The 22,477-nt window shown below is 46.0% G+C and overlaps 1 protein-coding gene across 1 annotated transcript in view; it reads right to left on the reverse strand.

Moving 5' to 3' along the window:
- The window catches only part of OLFM3 (olfactomedin 3), a 117,163-nt gene that overhangs the window by 10,183 nt on the left and 84,503 nt on the right, over positions 1–22,477 (reverse strand). Inside the window, exons 3-4 of the mRNA XM_066594992.1 lie at positions 4,890–5,045; positions 1,182–1,401 (exon numbers count right to left, since the gene is read on the reverse strand). Coding sequence (XP_066451089.1) covers positions 1,182–1,401; positions 4,890–5,045 — 376 coding nt within the window. The remainder of the gene's footprint in view (positions 1–1,181; positions 1,402–4,889; positions 5,046–22,477) is intronic.

Raw genomic sequence — 22,477 nt, forward strand, 5'->3', positions numbered from 1 at the left:
ATAAAGAGACTTATAAGGTCATATATGCTCCTCTGGGAAATATGTAAATAGGAAGATGGAACAATACCTCTGCAGCGCCACCTATTGGAAGGCAGCATTACTGCAAGTCAATGTCAGGCCTATTAACAAGTCTCATAACAATGACTAGGAATTAAATTCTGACTTTAGCTCAAAGTTCCCAGTCATTGTTGCAAGGCTTATTAAGAGGTCTGACATTGATTTGCAGGAATTGAACCAAACAATGGAGTAGACAAAGTAACAAACTAACAGTTTGGCCATGGAAAAACAGCTCAGCACCACACTCATGAAAGTTGTCTTAAAGTAAATCTGTCTTTGTTGCCTATAGCAACCAGTCACAGCGCAGTTTTCATTTTACCTCAGTAGTATAAGTCTGGGCTCACATGAGAGTATGATTACCGTGTATTACACATGATCTGTACGCATGTGTGATATGTGATAATTTGCAGGAAATCAAATACATTGATTTACGCAGTTCTGCTCACATGTGAATGGAGGAATTGCGTAATATGCGAGCGCAAAAAAATGCAGCATGTGCTATTTTGAAGCATTTTATGGGCAAGAGAGCTGATTGCTCTTTATGGGTGCAAAAGAAAAGGGGCATAGCTAAGGCTAGTTGTGCCATATTTCTTTAGTCATTTGCCCTTTTTGTGCAAAATACTGTACTTATATGTATTTTAGTTATGAGGCGGTACAAGGAAGAGAGATATGTCTAACATGTCTAGCTATTATAGCTACACCATATATCATGTCATGTGCAATTTCAATACATTTAGCACAATTTACCCCATTTTTACCAACAATTAATACATTTTCAACATAGTACCTCATGTATCAAAGCTGTCGTATAAAAAGGGTCATGATGACTATATCAACCAAGCTGAATTCCTGTTTCAATTTTCCAAAACTGTTATAGATTATTATTATATAATGGACATTGAAGTCGGATTGGTTGGCAACAAGACATCTTTTGCTATGATGCAGTTTGGATACATGGGACACATTTAAACTGCCTTGATGAAAGTTGCTCTATAAAAACCACAATGATTTAACAATTTACATTTTACTACAGACAACACATATTGAAACATTCTGAGGACAAAGTATCAGCAGTAGCTACAGAAAACAAATGTATCCAACGAATAAGAAAATCCCAGTCTTACTCAGTTTTTTCATGCATTCTCTAAGACGAGTTTCCAGGCCCAGGACCCGTTGGTGCAGCTCCTCGTAGTCAAATGCTCCAATCTCTTGCTGGATGGAGGTGAGAATGCCGGTAAGATTCCGGATCTCTTCCTTGAACTGTGTGATCAGCCGAGCGTCTGTCTTATACTGCTCTAAGACTGGAATTAGTGGCTGGAGTTCATCCATTTTTTCCTTCAGATCCTGTAAGTAAGAGATTAGTTGAAATGTTGTAATGGGATCTCAGGTTTCATAGAATTAGACAGGATGACGGAACATTCATTAATTTCGTAAAATGTCCTTTTTGCATTCGTAGAACCCTCACATAGTGGCCATGCCCATAGTATGGCAGCATAAGTACTCTCTAACCTTATCTTCTCCTTGCTTATGCTTCTGTATACCCAGCCAGACAGTCACACGTGAGCATTCAGTAAGCAGTTGCTCACATCACCATGGTGTGTCTCCATGGACTGATCTGTTTTTGTGTGGCCGCAGTCAGTGATATTCTGCAGCACTGGAAGAGTCTTCCAGCTTTTCAGAAGTTATCCCCTTCTTGGTGGCTATGATTGTCACCTTCTCCTTCATCCATGAACTATGGAACTGCAAGCGATACTCGTGGACAGACATAATATATGGACTGATGACCAAACCATGACCAAGCATACCTGTACACATTACCAGATGGAATAGCTATAAATGAATGAGGTATTAGTTCGTGAATTGGCCAAGTCACTTATATCAGCCCTCCGACAAGGGTCCTCATTGTCTTGTGGGTCCCTACTCTAACGAGACAACTTCCACATGAAACCTGCCTGCATGCAGAGCGATTGGCCCAATAGGGATGGCCCCACGCTGGTACCTATGAACCTAACTCACCCAGGAGGGAAAATGATCCAAAGCAGGACAGGACGCAGTTCACACACACCTGGGATTGCATGCACCACAGAACAGGACTGTTCATACCTCATGTCTGGCCACCTGCACAGACCCACAGAACACAGAACAGGCATGCAAGAAAGCAAAACCCTAGAGTGAAGGAAAGCCAGCATCCTCTAGCCAGAGAGGCTGATATATACGAGCAGCAGACCATGGGGATTGGCTGGCGGGAGAAATCCACACCCTGCCAGCTCAATTAATCCACACCTGTTAAGCTGTACTACTGGAAACCCTTATAGAACAGCAGATCCCAGCAGCACAACCTGACAATAAGCTTTCTATCTCTGTTAGTGAAATGTTGGTATTGGTTAGAAGCCACTCACTAATATTACTGAAAGCTACTGATATTGGTACAACGTATGTTTAATTTCTTTTTTCTATATTTAAAATATATAGATAGGTGCCTCGGTATGGTCAGATCATCATCCAGGAAGGCATTAACCCTTTTTAATCCAATTTCCCTGCCACCCGCACACTCCCCAGCTCTTGTTTATTTTCGGTGGGGAAGCACATTGTGAATTCCTTGGAATTACTCAACAGAAATGCATAAAATGAGCTGTCATGATGATTTTATTAGCAAATTTCTGAAAATTAACCCTGTCCAATCTGGTGTCAGACCTTGTCCACCACTAAGATTTCCCTGCATAGCTCCGATGTTGGATGAGAGCTATGCAGATTTTTCTACAATAATATACAGGACAGAGCTTCAATGTCAGAGGCTGTTCTGCATATGTATGCTGCAGTATACAAGACAGTGCTTCATATGCAGAACAGCCTCTGACATTGGAGCACTGTCCTGTATACTACAGCATACATATGCCGAACAGCCTCCGACATCAGTGCACTATTCTGTATACAGTAGCAAACATATGCAAAACAGCTTCCGACATTGGAATGCTTTCTGTATGCGGTAGCATACATATGCAGAATAGCCTCTGACATCAGAGCGCTATTCTGTATACTGTAGTATTCATGTGTCAGCCCTCGTGTGACATCGGAGCGCTGTCCTGGATCGGATCTATGCAGGAAAATCTTAATGTTGGACGAAGGCTGACATTGGATTGGAAAGGGTTAAAATTGGTGATATGTCAGGGATTTGTTGTCCTTATTACTATTGTGGAGAGTGCAAAAAAACTGCACATGCACTGTATCTCATTATGCAGCACAGTAGGAAATTGGAAGCAGAGGAATTGTAATAGGGTTGTCTGAGTTAATAAATAAGTTAATAAAAATGTGGCTAATGCCAGAAATTGTGATAAAATAACAAAATGAACAAATTCACTTATTTAACTCCCCCCCCCCCCCCCCCACCACCACTCTAGTGCCCCTGCTCTAGTCTTACTCGCTGGCCCTTGCTTAAGTATTATTCACAAGATTTTGATCAATTTCAGAGCATGAAAAATAGACCAATTTTAATGTATGTGTATGACCATGTGACTTTTGCATGTATTGCATGTAACCATTTTTTACATCTGTGTGTGTTCCGTGTCTCATTGATTTTTTGCACATGCAAAAAAAACTGAAGGAGGCATAATCTATCTTTCTAGAATCGCTTAGCAATAATCAGTAAATAGATCTCCTCCGCGTGTGATGTGCTTTTTTGTGCACCCATTGACTTAAATAGGTGACTGTCCTCCAAGAAGTTGGACCAGAATAGGACATACTGCAATTTTCCTACAGTCTGTGTAAAAGATTCATGTCTTTATAGCCCCTCTGACTGTAGCGGGTCGCCACGCTGTTTGTATGCAGTCATTTGTGCTGGAGGGGTGCAATATTAACCCTTTCCAATCCACTGTCTGACGTCTGAAGACATTATAATTTAAGGCTGTACAGTTCTGATGTTGGAAGACGTCTGTCGGGGTTCTCTTACTGTATATTGCAAGTCTCTCTGCTGTCGGAGCCTATCCAACGTGTCACCTCATGCAGTACTGGCTATAGCCAGCAGATAGCACTGTTGTATAACGGCAAAAAAGGAGTAAGCCCCTAGGAAAACCAGGATACAAATTGGATTGGAAAGGGTTACATGCGTGAGTATACCTTGTTTAGTTATTTTATCACAGTTCTTGGCTTTATCCACATTTTATCAGCTCAGACAACCTCTTTAACTATGTAGAATTGCATCATAAAAGGGATCCACGCAAAAATAGGTGAGAAACCCTATGAGCACACAAAAAGAGGACTAAACAGGATATTAAAATGCTCCACATGGAAGACAAACTAGAAACTTGTGTCTCTTATATCGTCTTTATTTTTGGATATTATTAATAATGTTTTGTCAAGATGAAGAACAGGCTAAGTGATGTCAATCATGACAGAGCTGTCACCAATGATATTAGTTACTTTGCAAACATTAATTACATTACAGCTTCCATATGGATACAAATGAGTTACATGTAGACAGCAGTAAGAGTGTTAACTAGGGATGAGCGAACGTGTCCGTTACGGACACATCCGCACCCGGACACCGGCTTTGCCGAACACTGCAGTGTTCGCGCGTAAGTGTCCGGGTGCCGCCGGGGGGCGGGGAGATGCGCGGCGGCGCGGGCGGCAGTAGCGGGGAACAGGGGGGAGCCCTCTCTCTCTCCCTCTCCCCCCCACTCCCCGCCGCACCCCCCCGCGCTGCCACGGCGGCCCCCGAACGTTTTCGCCCGAACACTGAAGTGTTCGCAAAGTTCGGTGTTCGGGCGAAAAAGGGGCGGAGCCGAACGTGTTCGCTCATCTCTAGTGTTAACCCTTCGTCCCAATGGCACTCTTACCTGAAAGTGACGTGTCAGAACCGTTTTACGATCTTCTTCAATCTGCCTAAATTTGGACCTAAGGCCCTTCATCTGATTCTCCATCTTCTGCACATACTGGAAATCCCTCTGTGTGCGCAAGTTCAACACTTCTATTGATTGTGACATGTTCTGCACCTGAACAGCATATTAAATAATTTCATTTTAATGAAAGATACAATTTCTTTCTAAAAGACCAATACATGCTAAGGAAAGCTGAACTTTTTGTATAAATGGACAACATTTACATGACATGCAGAAAATGTGATTTGACGTAGGCATAAAACCAATGATAAAGCTAGGTCTATCAGAAAAAAAAGAGTTTGGTCATTGGGCATATATCGTTACATTAGGCTTTCCACGGGACTGTAGATAAACTCAGTCATCTCATATGTTTATTATGACATGTACTGTAGTAACTTAAAGGGTTGTTGCCATTTTAAAAAGCTTTTGACATAGTTTTGATTGATGTAGGTCTAGGTGAGTTGCGAAGCTAAAGATTTATTGAGCCAGGTGCAAAACTTCAGCTTGGGCCTCCCTCTTCCCTTTCCAGCATATTCTCTTAATGCCAGGCAACCAGAGACCAATAGCTCAAGTCTCTACTGGGACATACAATAAAAGTTTTAAAAGAATGAAGAGTAAAAAGCTGTCTAGGTAAAAAGACACCTTTATGCAAGGACCAATATTACCCCATACAGTCATACAGTGACCATAAAGCATTAGATACCAGCTCTACACGGGCACTTTGTAGACTGTATAAGTGACCACAGTACCGCTGTAGCCAGTGATCACAGATGATATTCCCTCTGCCCTCTGAATGAAGATGTTAAGTTTTTTGTTTGTTCTATTTTCAATCCAGGCTGCCATGACAACTTCTCCTGGTCATAACTTGTCTCTGCAGAAATTGACATACGGACATCTTTGGCTCCTTGCTTTTCTAACATCCTCCCTATGTTGTTGACAGTTCTACACAATCTCCCCATTCATTGTGCCTCAGACAATAATTGCACAGTAAGTGACACTTTTAGTCCCCTCCACACAGTAATAGCGCCTCTTTTATGTCCCCCATACAGTAATAATGCTCTCCCTCATGCCCCTATCTGTAATAATTTATCTCCCTTATGCCACATCTGTACTAATTCTCCCTTTGTGCCCCTTCTATTATAATGATGCCTCCATCTGTAATAATGCACCCCTTATGTGCCATCTGTAATAATGTGCCCCTTATGCCTCCTTCTATAATAATAAGACCCTTTTGCCTCCTTCTGTAATAATGTACCTCTTATGCTTTCTTCTGTCATAATGCGGCCCTGAATTACACATTTTTAATAATACACTGCATTATGCCACCATTTGTGATAAATCGCCTATTGTGCCTGTTGTAATAATGTGCCCATTATACCCCCATTTGTAATAATGCACCCCCTTATGCCTTCTTCTGTAATTATGTGCCCCTTAAGCCCACATTTGCTATACTGCCTCTTTCTGCTGTAAAACTTTTAAACTTCTACTACAATACTCACTTTCCCATCAATCTGTTCAGCTCCGGTCCTTCCTTCCCATCCCTGTCCTCTGATGCCATAGAGGTCATGTAAGTTTTATCACAACCATTCTAGCCAGAGAGAGGAGGGACCACACTGGAGCAGATTGTGTGATAAGCCAGAGGGGTAAGTGTATTATGCTATTTGTTTTGTACTGTGTGTTGCAGCATGTATAGGTCCACTCAGTCCTCCAACCGCTCACATGTTCTACATGACTGCAGCACCTTAATCAGAGGCGGATCTCTCTATTGTTCTAAGGCATCAGATTGATAGAAAAATGGTTGGGAAGGAAAATGCACTGACAGCCTCTGATTAAGGTGCTGCAGTCACGTAGAGCATGCGAGCGGTCGGAGAAGTGAAGGACATGTATACTAAAGGAGAACATCGGAGGTTTCCAGTGTAGCAAGGGGGACTTGTGAGCCCTCCCAAGCTGAGGTGCCACGTCACAACTGTGACCCTTGCAACTGCTAAACCTATTCCCCTGCATCCCATCAATTGCTACTAATAGGGTTTTGAAGCATGTGGTTGGGCTCACCTTTTCAACTCTGATCAGATTTTTTTGCCTCTCCAGGGGGAGTCCCAATGGCATAGCTATAGGAAAGGACTGCAAGTTTACAGTGTGGTGAGGGGGGCCTCAGGGCCCCCCCTGGCTGAGGGTCCAGGTGTCAACTGCCACCCTATAGCTATGCCATTGGGACTTCCCCTGTAGAGGTATCTGCTGGCGCATGTGTTTTTGCACATACACCTGTGTGGGTCCAGCCTAACATGCAGCCAAAATACTCTCACGTGAGTGAACCCTTGATATATATGTTTGCATATTCTCTAATTGTCCAGAAATATCCATGCATGCCTCACCATGACTAATAATAGGTCTGTGAGTGACAGGATACAGCAACATTAGTTTGTATGCAATGAATGTTCCTTCTACCTAATCTGTGAATGGTAGCCTGCTGAATTAGAGGTCATTCCCACATGTCCATACAGAGAGAATGGTCTGTATAATGTGATTATTATTAGTCGGCGCTATAATCAACTCCGCTTAGTTTTTATTCATCTGCTGTAAATAATGTGATATTTTCTCACCTGTTCCCTAATTTCTAAGGTCAGACAAATTCTAAATTACTATCCCCAACTGTCTGCACCGCAGCTGCGCCACAAAACAGAATCATCTCAACTGCAAGAAACTTTTTAACCGTTTTATAACTGTTGTGTTTACCCAATTTAAATGTTATTAGACCGTAGCAAAATCTTTTTTTGTTGATTGGCTGAGGATGGCATGGGGGGTGCCAATGTTTGTGAATATGAACAGTTATTATCTAGTTATTATGTAGGTATAAAACAAACAAATGTAGAAGAAGATAGTACGACTTTATTCTCCAAAGACAAAAAGCAGCAAGAACATCTGGCTTGAGATACAGTTTTTGGTATAATTTTGAGGATATTCCTGGGAGAATTTCAGTTGGCAGCAGGTACTAAAATCAGCTTTTAATGTCACTGCTGATTGTGAATGCGGTTTTGTAATGCCCTTTTCATTTGTAATGTACAGGACTCCATCGCCGTAAATCATAAAATGCTTCTTTCAGATATAAGTCTAAATGTTATTCTAAGGCCGCCTGCACACAAGCGAGTTTGAATTGCAAAATCCACGATTGTCTACTGCGAGGACGATCCGCAGAAATTCAAACCAATAGAGCATCTGTTTGCGGAAAAAAATCTCAGCATGCTCTATTTTTTTGCTGATTCCATGTGAACAGCTTACATTGAAGTCAATGGAAGTTGTCCGACCCACGGCCGTTCCACATTGACATTGGGGAAAGGTCGCGGGTGCCCGCATTATCGCAGCGAGGGAAAAGCAGGAGTTTTTAAAAAAATCTGTACTTTGCATGTCCGACAGCGAGCCATGTGGACCATCTGCAGTGCAGATTATGAAGAAAGACGACAGGCACATGGGATCGTCGGCTCGGGTCATAGCCGTATTCCTCTGCGGGCCCCCGCATGTGGAATCTGGCTCTGCTGTATGCTGGTGGCTTAACTTAAAGGCTCCTGCACATAGGCAATTTTGCATGCAGAAATTTGGTCGCAGAACCCACTTCCATTAAAACTCACTGATTTCAATGGGTTCCCTCATATGGAGCATTTTATCACTCGCATTTCTGTCAGGCGAAAAAATACGCCATGTGCTTTATTTTTGTGCATATTTGGGCACCCCAGGCCCCATAGGAGTCTATGTCCTTGTCCTGAGCGTAGTTGCTCACTGAACGGCGCAATTTTGCAGTGTTATTCGATAACACTGAGGACTAGCTAGGCTGGCCCACCTACAAATTAAGCTGCCCCACCTGTTGAAACATGTTGCGGATGTCCCGCTGCCGATGTGAACAGGCACAGCAGCGCATAAATGCACAGTAAGGAAGCGTGGTTATGTTTGTGATAGGACATGACAGCTTTCCATTCAGAGGGCAATTATGTCCCGCTCTTGCGAGTGTTAAAGCGTCGCGGTCATCTGCAGGAGCCCATAGGGCTCTCCCACACATGCGCTTTTTACTGTGGTGTTTTGAATTGCCGTAAAACGCTCCCATAGACTTTAATGGGGCCTCACAGACATGTACTTGATATTCGAGTGCTGTCTTCCCTTCTTGCCATGTTTAGCACACCTCATCACCCATCACAATGATGGGGTGAGCTAGAAACCTGCTGTTGTCCAAAAACTAAAGTAAAATCGCCCTAAAATGCCATGATCAAAACCTGTATATAACCAGACAACATAGCTCAGCATGCTGCACTACGTTGTCTGGCATGTTTTGCTCCAAATGTAGCCCCAAGCACAGATGCAAACATAGCATTAGTAGACTCAGCTGTGCAGAGAAAAGTTATTATTATTCTATTTTATCTTACAAACTATTGATATGAAAATTCTATAATATAATAGAATTTCCTCTGCTAGATCAGAATTGCAAAGGTCTAATACAATTCTCTCCTTCACTGCCTTAGGATTGCCCTCTGGTGGCAAAAGCCTGTGAGACATCACAAAAGTGCACAGAATTCTAGCAGGCTGTATTTTCTCACCAGATTTGTACCCTACCTCATTTTTTTTAACAAAGGCAAGAAAATATGGTGGAGGACATTAGGATGCATTCACACGTGGCATAATTGGAGCACTGGAAAAATCGGCTACACATTTACATGATGTATTTCTATGGGGATAAAAAAAATTCTGAAACACATACATGTGGGAATACTCTCCTCAATGTTTCCTACTTGTCTTTGGATGTGGAATCTCATCACAGACTTCAGTCTTATGGACACTAAGGCCTCATGTCCACAGGGAAAATCAGGCCCGCTACGGATTCTCCATGGAGAATCCATAGCGGGTACCTCCTGCCCCGCGGACATGAGGGCTGAAAATAAGAATAAACTCACCTGCTCCGGGAGATGCATGTCTTCCCTTCTTTGCGGCCGGATCTTCTTTCTTGGGCCCGGCGGATGTGCTCGGCACGCCGGCACGCCGGGCCAAAGGAAGAAGATCCGGCCGCAAAGAAGGGAAGACATGCATCGCCCGGAGCAGGTGAGTTTAATTCAGGCGCGGGTCTCCTGCGGATCCGGGCGGCTTCCATAGGCTTCAATAGAAGCGTGCGGGTGCCGTCCCCGCGGGAGACCCGCGCCTGAATAGAGCATGTCCGGATTTTTTCCTGCACACGGGACCCGCGCCTGAAGGGAAAAATGACATCTGCAGGTATTTAACTACCTGCGGGTGTCCAATGCATCCCTATCGGGTGCGGATCCGCGTGCGGGAGAAACGCTGCAGATTTTAAGTTAGAATTTGCCAGTGGACATGAGGCCTAAGGCCTCATGTCCACGGGGAAAATAAGATCCGCTGCAGATTCTCCATGGAGAATCTGCAGCGTGTCACTCCTGCCCCGCGGACATGAGCGCTGAAAATAAGAATAAATCAGAATTAACTCACCTCCCGCACGCTCCGGATTCTTCCTTCGCTGCCGCGTCATCTTCTCTGTGTCGCGGCCGGATCTTCTTTCTTCGGCTCGGCGGATGCGCAGGATGACGTCGGTGACGTGCCCCGTGCATGCGCCGGCCCGAAGCAAAATGATCCGGCCGCGACTGAGAAAAGATGGCGCCGCGGCGAAGAGAAGAAACGGAGCGGGTGAGTAAAATCTGATTTTTGTCTCCCGCGGATCCGGACGGCTTCCATAGGCTTCAATAGAAGCCCGCGGGAGCCGTCCCCGCTGGAGACCCGCACGAAAATGGAGCATGGTCCAGATTTTTTCATGCTCCATTTTTTTTTAATTCACTTTTATTGACCATCCGCGGGTATTTATCTACCCCGCGGGTGGTCAATGCATCCCTATGGGGTGCGGATCCGCGGGCAGGAGAAGAGTTAAAATCTGCTGCGGATTTTAATTCTTATTTTGCCCGTGGACATGAGCCCTAAGACTGGTTTCACACAAACACTAATCTGAAGCGCTAATATGAACTCTGTTCTTTCGAATTGTGGCATACACTTAAATGAGGTTTTCCCTAACTAAGATGCTGTGAGGAAAAAAAACATTTTTTCACATTCCTTGCAGCGCAGCACCCATTGATTTCAAAGGGACCTTAAATACATTGCATGGATCTTGCATGCCATGCAATGTGAGGTTTTCCATTGTTACTTCTGGTCTGCTGTCGCCTGTAAAACTTGCACGAGAGGATCAGAAATCCACAGAAGCAATGTGAGGCATTTTCGCACTCGCTTGTTTGCAATTTTAGGAAGAATGAGCCATAGTTTTCTAATCCTGGACAACCCCTTTAACTATAAACACTCTGACCAAGCTGGAAAAGGTTACTGGGGTACTCCACAACTGAACAGCATTCCAGGCAACGGCTCTCCCGAGTAAGCTATCAGCCTGTTAAACAGCTCTCCTGCTGAACCTGTTCCCATTCTTTGCTTCTGCTAACCCACTTGCTGCTTGGCTCCACCCTGTCTTGTAATTGCCCACCCTATATAACCTGGCCTGGCACCTCCCATCCTTTTGAGATTACTGTGCTCCCAGCCAGTAGTCAAGCTCTTCCACCTGTTGCTCCTCCATACTGCTAACCTTACATACCTACCTGTGTACCAACCTCTGGCTGTCCTGACTACGCTACCTGGCTGCTCCTCTGTACTCCAAACTAATTCCTACCCATGTACCGACCTCTGGCTTTCCCTGACCATAAAACCAATCTGCATCGGTTACAAGAGACTCCAACCCAGAACTAGATTGTTACAAGCTGGGAGATATTCCCTCTTTCCTAGCTACACCCTTAGGACTTAGCAACACATGGGTGTGTTTTAGATCCATTATGTGTCCGTGAAAATCACAGGATGAAGCAAAACTATTGATTTCAATGCCCTATCCTTCTTGCATGTAGTTTTCCTATGTGCGAGAAAGATAGGGCAGGACCTATCTTTACGCCTTTTTTTTTCAATCTCGCACACAGTAGCACAGAGTTTAAATAGTCCAAAAAAAAAACCCTCTGGTTCATGCACTTATATATTCCGAAGCGGCGAGCGTATTAGCGCATGCACGCATGTGTTTCTTCCCTTAGCATAAAGGTAAATCAAGTTTTAAATGAAAATGGATATTTTTTTATTAGAGCAATGTCACATTTGTAAAACAAAAACATGGTCTGCGCTGCATTGCAGAAGAGAACACAAATGTTTCTCCTAAGAACAGGATGAGGCGACTACTTTGTGTACGTGCCGTCCGTCTGGATGTACAGATTAGCATTTTTTCCATCTACACTTTCTTAGGGGCAATGAAACCCTTCGCTACATATTTGGAAATAATTTAACAGAGAGGCTTTATTTGTCATTCCCCTTTGATCTATCAAATAATGAGAATGTATTTTGTATCATTCGAAAATTCAATGTTACAGTGAGCAGGATGTTTGGGGGAAGAAAATGTACAATTTCTATAAATCTGTGGAAATCTATCGTATATTTGCTTTGCTCTTTATTAAACTTCAAATGATTGAGTTCATTATTTTTTTACTTTAATCAAATGTACATACAGTTGAAAGAAAAAGTAATTAAACCCATTGTAATTGCCTGGATTTCTACATTGAGAACTAATAAAATTGTTATCTAAGACACAATTATAGACTAACACAATCTAACTAAACTAATAACATGCAAACTGTTGTACCAGTTATGCCTTTTATTGAACATATTGTGTAAACACCCACAGTGCAGGGAGAAAAAGTAAGTGAACCCTTGAATTGATCAATCACCTCCACCAATCATTTCTTGTAGATGTAAATGAAGTTTGCAAAATATTGGGGAGGAATTTTAGACTATTTCTCTCTGCAAATGTGCTTCAGCTCATCAGTATTTCTGGGATGTCTTGCATGCAGAGCCCTCTTCATGTTCATGTCACAGCATCTTGATAGGGCAAAGGGGAAAACCTGACTTTCAAAAAAAAAAATATTCTTTTTTAACCATTGTTTATTTGACTTAGTTGTGTTGTTTGAATCATTGTCTAGCATTACTCAACATTAGAGATGAGCGAACGTACTCGTCCGAGCTTGATACTCGTTCGAGTATTAGCGTGTTCGAGATGCTCGTTACTCGTGACGAGTACCACGCGATGTTCGAGTTACTTTCACTTTCATCTCTGAGACGTTAGCATGCTTTTCTGGCCAATAGAAAGACAGGTAAGGCATTACAACTTCCTCCTGCGACGTTCAAGCCCTATACCACCCCCCTGCAGTGAGTGGCTGGCGAGATCAGGTGTCACCCGAGTATATAAATCGGCCCCTCCCGCGGCTCGCCACAGATGCGTTCTGACATAGAGGAGGGAAAGTGCTTTTGGTGCCGGAGCTGCTATAGGGAGAGTGTTAGGAGTATTTTAGGCTTCAAGAACCCCAACAGTCCTTCTTAGGGCCACATCTAACCGTGTGCAGTAGTGTGGAGGCTGCTTTTTGCAGTGTTGCACATTTTTTTTTTTGGTATATCGGCCGTGCAGAGCATTGCGCCCTGCAGTAATTATACATAGTCCAGGGCCAGTAGTGGTGGTGAGGCAGGGACAGAAGACATATTTATTGAATATAGGCAGTGGGCCTTTCCAAAAACATTTGGGAAAAAAAATCTATTTGGGCTGCCTATGACTGTCCTCAGTGTACTGGGTCTGTGCTGGAGGTAGTTGTCCTCCTAATTCATACGCAGCCAGCTAAGTGTTACAGCAGGCTTGCACAAAATTATTTCCTGGCTCTGTGTTGGCTGTTACATCACCGCTGTATTCCAGTCCACAGTGCAACAGTCTGCAGTTATTTTACATACTCCAGGGCCAGTAGTGGTGAGGCAGGGACAGAAGACATATTTATTGAATATAGGCAGTAGGCCTTTCCAAAAACATTTGGGAAAAAAAATCTATTTGGGCTGCCTGTGACTGTCCTCAGTGTACTGGGTCTGTGCTGGGGGTAGTTGTCCTCCTAATTCATACGCAGCCAGCTAAGTGTTACAGCAGGGTTGCGCAAAATTATTTCCTGGGGCTCTGCTGTGCGTTCCGTAAGCGAAGTCAGCCTCCAACCACAGGCCAATAAGCGGCACATTTAATTACAGCGTTCTGTTTCTGCACTACTGGTAATACACCATGCTGAGGGGTAGGGGTAGGCCTAGAGGACGTGGACGCGGGCGAGGACGCGGAGGCCCAAGTCAGGGTGTGGGCACAGGCCGAGCTCCTGATCCAGGTGTATCGCAGCCGACTGCTGCGGGATTAGGAGAGAGGCACGTTTCTGGCATCCCCACATTCATCTCACAATTAATGGGTCCACGCGGTAGACCTTTATTAGAAAATGAGCAGTGTGAGCAGGTACTGTCGTGGATGGCAGAAAGTGCATCCAGCAATCTATCGAACACCCAGAGTTCTGCGCCGTCCACTGCTGCAACTCTGAATCCTCTGGCTGCTGCTCCTCCTTCCTCCCAGCCTCCTCACTCCATGAAAATGACACATTCTGAGGAGCAGGCAGACTCCCGGGAACTGTTCCCGTGCCCCTGCCCAGAATGGGCAGCAAGGGTTCCGAATCCTCTCCCACTGGAGGAGTTTGTCGTGACCGATGCCCAACCTTTTGAAAGTTCCCGGGGTCTGGGGGATGAGGCTGGGGACTTCCGGCAACTGTCTCAAGACCTTTCAGTGGGTGAGGAGGACGATGAGGATGAGACACAGTTGTCTATCAGTGAGGTAGTAGTAAGGGCAGTAAGTCCGAGGGAGGAGCGCACAGAGGATTCGGAGGAAGAGCAGCAGGACGATGAGGTGACTGACCCCACCTGGTTTGCTACGCCTACTGAGGACAGGTCTTCAGAGGGGGAGGCAAGGGCAGCAGCAGGGCAGGTTGCAAGAGGCAGTGCGGTCTCCAGGGGTAGAGGCAGGGCCAGACCGAATAATCCACCAACTGTTTCCCAAAGCGCCCCCTCGCGCCATGCCACCCTGCAGAGGCCGAGGTGCTCAAAGGTCTGGCAGTTTTTCACTGAGAGTGCAGACGACCGACGAACAGTGGTGTGCAACCTGTGTCGCGCCTAGATCAGCTGGGGAGCCACCACCACCAGCCTCACCACCACCAGCATGCGCAGACATATGATGGCCAAGCACCCCACAAGGTGGGACGAAGGCCGTTCACCGCCTCCGGTTTGCACCGCTGCCTCTCCCCCTGTGCCCCAACCTGCCACTGAGATCCAACCCCCCTCTCAGGCCACAGGCACTACCGTCTCCTGGCCTGCACCCACACCCTCACCTCTGCTGTCCTCGGCCCCATCCACCAATGTCTGTCAGCGCACGTCCAGCCGTCGCTAGCGCAAGTACGCCGTCACGCACCCGCACGCTCAAGCGTTAAACGTGCACATAGCCAAGTTTATCAGCCTGGAGATGCTGCCGTATAGGTTTGTGGAAACGGAGGCTTTCAAAAGTATGATGGCGGCGGCGGCCCCGCGCTACTCAGTTCCCAGTCGCCACTACTTTTCCGGATGTGCCGTCCCAGCCCTGCACGACCACGTCTCCCGCAACATTGTACGCGCCCTCACCAACGCGGTTACTGCCAAGGTCCACTTAACAACGGACACGTGGACAAGCACAGGCGGGCAGGGCTACTATATCTCCCTGACGGCACATTGGGTGAATTTAGTGGAGGCTGGGACAGAGTCAGAGCCTGGGACCGCTCACGTCCTACCCACCCCCAGAATTGCGGGCCCCAGCTCGGTGGTGGTATCTGCGGCGGTGTATGCTTCCTCCACTAAACCACCCTCCTCCTCCTCCTCCTATGCAACCTCTGTCTCGCAATCAAGATGTGTCAGCAGCAGCACGTCGCCAGCAGTCGGTGTCGCGCGGCACGGCAGCACAGCGGTGGGCAAGCATCAGCAGGCCGTGCTGAAACTACTCAGCTTAGGAGATAAGAGGCACACGGCCCATGAACTGCTGCAGGGTCTGACAGAGCAGACCGACCGCTGGCTTGCGCCGCTGAGCCTCCAACCGGGCATGGTCGTGTGTGACAACGGCCGTAACCTGGTGGCGGCTCTGCAGCTCGGCAGCCTCACGCACGTGCCATGCCTGGCCCACGTCTTTAATTTGGTGGTTCAGCGCTTTCTGAAAAGCTACCAACGCTTGTCAGACCTGCTCTGCGCACATTTCCGCAAGTCCCACACGGACGCTGCCACCCTGCGCACCCTGCAACATCGGTTTCATCTGCCAGTGCACCGACTGCTGTGCGACGTGCCCACACGGTGGAACTCTGCGCTCCACATGTTGGCCAGGCTCTATGAGCAGCGTAGAGCTATAGTGGAATACCAACTCCAACATGGGCGGCGCAGTGGGAGTCAGCCTCCTCAATTCTTTACAGAAGAGCGGGCCTGGTTGGCAGACATCTGCCAGGTCCTTGGAAACTTTGAGGAGTCTACCCAGATGGTGAGCGGCGATGCTGCAATCATTAGCATCACCATTCCTCTGCTATGCCTCTTGAGAAGTTCCCTGCAAAGCATAAAGGCAGACGCTTTGCACTCGGAAACAGAGCCGGGGGAAGACAGTATGTCACTGGAAAGTCAGAGCACCCTCCTGTCTATATCTCAGCGCGTTGAGGAGGAGGAGGAGGAGCATGAGGAGGATGAGGAGGAGGGGGAAGAGACAGCTTGGCCCACTGCTGAGGGTACACATGCTGCTTGCCTGTCATCCTTTCAGCGTGTATGGCCTGAGGAGGAGGAGGAGGATCCTGAAAGTGATCTTCCTAGTGAGGACAGCCATGTATTGCGTACAGGTACCCTGGCACACATGGCTGACTTCATGTTAGGATGCCTTTCTCGTGACCCTCGCGTTACACGCATTCTGGCCACTACGGATTACTGGGTGTACACACTGCTCGACCCACGGTATAAGGAGAACCTTTCCACTCTCATACCCGAAGAGGAAAGGGGTTCGAGAGTGATGCTATACCACAGGACCCTGGCGGACAAACTGATGGTAAAATTCCCATCCGACAGCGCTAGTGGCAGAAGACGCAGTTCCGAGGGCCAGGTAGCAGGGGAGGCGCGGAGATCAGGCAGCATGTACAGCACAGGCAGGGGAACACTCTCTAAGGCCTTTGACAGCTTTCTGGCTCCCCAGCAAGACTGTGTCACCGCTCCCCAGTCAAGGCTGAGTTGGCGGGAGCACTGTAAAAGGATGGTGAGGGAGTACGTAGCCGATCGCACGACCGTCCTCCATGACGCCTCTGCCCCCTACAACTACTGGGTGTCGAAGCTGGACATGTGGCCTGAACCCGCGCTGTATTCCCTGGAGGTGCTTGCTTGTCCTGCGGCTAGCGTCTTGTCAGAGAGGGTGTTTAGTGTGGCTGGGGGAATCATCACAGATAAGCGTACCCCCTGTCAACCGACAGTGCCGACAGGCTTACACTCATCAAGATGAACAAAGCCTGGATTTCCCCAGACTTCTCTTCTCCACCAGCGGACAGCAGCGATACCTAAACAATACGTAGGCTGCACCCGCGGATGGAAGCATTGTTCTCTATCACCATCAAAAACGTGGACGTTTTAGCTTCATCAATCTGTGTATAATATTCATCCTCCTCCTCCTGCTCCTCCTCCTGAAACCTGACGTAATCACGCCGAACAGGCAATTTTTCTTAGGCCCACAAGGCTCAGTCATATAATTTTTGTAAACAATTTTTATACGTTTCAATGCTCATTAAAGCGTTGAAACTTTCACCTGAACCATTTTTTATTTTAACTGGGCTGCCTCCAGGCCTAGTTACAAATTAAGCCACATTAACCAAAGCGATTAATGGGTTTCACCTGCCCTCTTGGTTGGGCATGGGCAATTTTTCTGAGGTACATTAGTACTGTTGGTACACCAATTTTTTGGGGCCCTCGCCTACAGTGTAATCCAATTAATTTTTGGCCCACCTGCATTACAGCTGACGTTACATCAGCTGTGCTGGGCACCGCAATGGGATATATTTATGTACCGCCGGTGGGTTCCAGGGAGCCACCCATGCTGTCGGTCCACACGGAGTTGTAACTACATGTGTCCACTTCTAAAGAACCCCAGTCTGACTGGCGCATGCAGTTTGGGCCGAAGCCCACCTGCTTTTAATCTGACGTTAGCTCTGCTGTCCAGGGCACTGCAATGGGATACATTTATGTACAGCGGGTGGGTTCCAGGGAGCCACCCATGCTGTGGGTGCACACGGAATTCCTATTGCGGAGTTGGGGATTCCCAGTTGTACCTGCCTGTGACTATTTATAAAAAACTGCGGTCTGACTGGGGCATGCAGACACCTTGACAGAATGAATAGTGTGTGACACATTGGTTCCCCATTGCTATGCCCACGTGTGCAGCTCCTGATGGCGGTGACACAGGATTATATTTCTCATTGCTTCTGTACAGCATTGTTGGCTATCGCCCCGCCCCTTTTAAAGAGGGTCGCTGCCTAGCCGTGCCAACCCTCTGCAGTGTGTGCCTGACGTTCCTCCTCATGGCAGACGCACTTATAAATAGACATGAGTGTGGCGTGGCATGAGGGCATCTGAAGGCTACGCAGGGACAATTTGGTGTGCGCTGTGGACACTGGGTCGTGCAGGGGGGGGGGGGGGTTGGGCAGCATGTAACCCAGGAGAAGTGGCAGCGGAGTGTCATGCAGGCAGTGATTGTGCTTTGTTGGAGGTAGTGTGGTGCTTAGCTAAGGTATGCATTGCATTGTCGTTCCCATCACTTTCTTGAATTGCCCAGATTTTCACAAATGAAAACCTTAGCGAGCATCGGCGATATACAAAAATGCTCGGGTCGCCCATTGACTTCAATGGGATTCGTTACTCAAAACGAACCCTCGAGCATCGCGAAAGTTTCGTCCCGAGTAACGAGCACCCGAGCATTTTGGTGCTCGCTCATCTCTACTCAACATCTTTTCTTATTGATGTCCTGGACGCTCATGCTTACATTCCCCTGTAAACTGTATTGATACCCCATTCAAATTATAGTTCCCTTATTGAAAACAAGGTGACCCTGAGGGCTCTTTCACATGGCGTCTGTGTTCTTACGTTCACCCGCTGTCGATGTGAAAACGTGTAAACGGGCATACAAATCTAACATTTGTGCGCCCATTCAGATGGCCAGAGCCTGGCGCATATATGCCGAGTCCGCAATGCCATTGTGCCATTTTTTGTTCAATAAAATACATACATGGAATAACTTTGTTTAGTTGGACTGTGTTTGTTATCTAAGTCACAATTATAGACAATCATACTACATTTTATCAGTAATCACTGCATAAATCCACAGCACTCCAAATGGTCAAATTACTTTTTCTTGCAATTGAAATTCTGCATAGTAGGAAGCATTAAATAGATGCATTTCCTGATTTGGAACTTAGTGAAGTTACTGATTTTGATTGCCTTCAGAAGTTAAGACTACAATATAATCCATAATACTATCACCGAGTGTGGATGTAAGGCCATATTGAAATGGCCAAGTGTAAGTTACTCCCAAGATTCTCGAGCACAACTTGCATCTGACAGCACATGGACACACATCCATATGTTTGATACACAATGGGCAGTGGACAGTGCATGTCTGATTCTGCTTTGTGATACGGACCAGAATAGGACATGCTGCAATTTTTTTCACATGGACCATTAGTCCCTGTAAAAAACCGCTCATGTGAATAGCATAATTGGCTATAATGGGTCTGAGCACTTGCATAACTATAGGGGATGCGTTTGCACCCGGGCCTAGTAGCCTTAAGGGACCTATAAGGCCTCTCCTTCCTTTTATAGGTAGCCCAGTACTATGAATAAAGCATTATAGTTGGGGGCCCTGTTACAGGTTTTGCATTAAGGCCCAGGAACTTCAAGTTACACCTTTGGGTCTGAGTGCTGTCCATGAGATATATGGACAGCATTCAAATGGAAAAATTGTCTGTCTGAATGGGCCTTATGTGCAATGCAGGTACAGCGTTGGGCAGTGCCTTCTTATACATATCCACCGATATATGGACATGTTGCATACAGTATATAGAAATCCATGTCTATCCTATATATTACAGTGTGTGCATGAATAGGTCAATAAATGCATTTTGTTTGACCACTGCTATATTTCTAAGACCTTGTTTAACACAACCTAGAAAATGATCGCAGCGACAGCATCCTTTTCAGTAATCCATCTATATCCAGCCATAACAGTATACAAAGAAATGGCAGCAATGTTTTGGCCCTTCAGAAAAGCTGGATCTTTCTCAAGCATGTACTTGACAAAGATCCAGCCATTTTAAGGGTCAAACACTACTCTCATTTCTCAGTATACTGTTATGGGCTAGATATAGATGGATTATTGAGAAGGATGCTGTTGCTGCGATCATTTTCTGGAATTTGTATCTCCAACTGAAGACCCTCTGTTCTTTATTGTCCGTTGCTGTCTGCCTTGCCGCATGATTTTCATGTTTAACACAATGTCCCGAAAGCCAAAATGACTGCAATCCTCATGGTTAGCATTCTGCTCTACAGCCGGATTGTCACCATTCTAGTAAATGAAATGCCATGTGTTCCTTCACTGCTCTATTACACCCATTCTCGTCAGCGATAAGAGACTGTCTGCAGTAACCACAGACGGTGGGCAGTTTTGTTTAGCGAGGAATGTCTGAAGGGATGGAATATGAGAGGACTGCCATACTGATTGTTTAAAAGATTGATGAATTTTTGTCCCCAGCGCTCACACTAGTGCTTTATGGTAGTCTTATATTCATGTCTTGTAGAAATTGGATGCCTTACATAAGCTATGTAATAAAAAATCTATATCTGTCTTTATTCCACAGTGGCAGCTCATCATCAACCTTCACTCTTCAGTGTGCTTTGTCAGTAGAGGTTCATTCACCAGTGTAATCCATACAAAACCCTTCTGTTATCAAGTGTTATCACTCTCTCTGTTCTCGCTTTTTACTTTGCTTTGGTATAAAACATCTTCAACCACATATGTCAGCAGGTCATACGCTCTATTTCATTGGCTTTCTATATTGGGCATTATGTATGAGCAGATTGCGGCAAAAAAAAAACGCAATATGATCGCAACATGTGAATACAATCTTAGGGCTTTGACAGATGAACGCATTTGCACATCCACTCGCTGCTATGGAGTGTATTTGCAGATGAAGAAGTCCAAAATAATTTTTTTCAGTTTCAACTCCATGCTATTGCATGTGCAAAAAAAAAACTCTCTCTCTGCCAGCCAGCCAAAAAATTTGCCAATGATGCACGCTGCGTTGCGGCGGGGAGGGGCCAAAACAGGCACGTCATAGCGGGGAGGAGACAAAAACTGGGGCGGGGTTGAGCATGGCGTGGTGCTTGTTCGAGTAACGTTCACTCAACTCTAGTGTCAACATTGGTTTTGTGTTCAGTGAAAATTTATTCCTGGTACTTCAGATATGAAACCTGCAATATGGAATAAAATTGCTCTGAACATGAGCCGTGCAATTTACAATATGAGGAATATGTTACATATGCTATCCCTGCAACAGTGTACCCCATCCAGTGACTTGCTCCCAAATGTAGGTGGTGGCAGCTGCAAATATTGTGCTCTAGTGGTATACAAGGGCTTGGTACGTATGGCAAAACAATATCACAAAGTCTTTGATTCATAGCCTAATGACCATTAACACTCTATGCAAGTAGATTGCAAAATCTTTCAGCCATTGGAAAGATTATCTTTTCATGTAAATGGGCCTTAAGAGTGGATATGCAGAGCAAAATCATTTGAATAGTTGCTGTAAATAGTTAGCATACACACAAGTTGTTAGCACATGTACCACTGCCGTTGATATGCTTTTGCATAGAGTGATTGTTATTTAATGCTTGCAATTGCTGAAGCACGCACTTCATTGCAAACTTTATTGGCTAGTAGAGAGGAGCGAACGTGCTCGTTTAAAGCAATTACTCGATCGAGCATCGCTTTTTTCGAGTAACTGCCTAATCGGGCGAAAAGATTCGGGGTGAGCGGGGGATTGCGGTGGGGAGTGGGGGGGAAAGAAAGAGAGAGCTCCCCCCTGTTCCCCCGTGCTTCCCCGCCGCTCCACCTCGCTGCCCCCCGCCTCCGGTTCTTTTCGCCGAGTAGGCAGTTACTCGAAAAAAGTGATGCTCGATCGAGTAATTGTCCAAAACGAACACTTTTGCTCATCTCTATTGGCTAGTCGTTGAAAGACAAACAATTGCCTGTTTATATCAGATGATAATTAATCAACCAGTGGCTGTAGTCAATGGATTATTTGGATGAAGCCACTCTTAGGGCTCTCACACGGCTGTAGACGGGAACGGGCGCACAAATCGAACATTTGTGCGCCCATTCAGACAGCACAGCCCCGGTGCATATACACCGAGGCCGAAATGCCGTTGGGCATGAGGAGACAACTTAGCTGTCTCCCCGTTCACTCCCCCTCACCAGCTCACCTCCTCTCTCCTCCCCTCCAACTGTTTGCAATGGGAGGGGGCAGAGCGGGGGCAGAGCTAAGCTCCCACCCCTTGTTTGCAGCCAG

The sequence above is a fragment of the Eleutherodactylus coqui genome, chromosome 3 (assembly GCF_035609145.1).
Source record: "Eleutherodactylus coqui strain aEleCoq1 chromosome 3, aEleCoq1.hap1, whole genome shotgun sequence".
Lineage (NCBI taxonomy): Eukaryota > Metazoa > Chordata > Amphibia > Anura > Eleutherodactylidae > Eleutherodactylus > Eleutherodactylus coqui.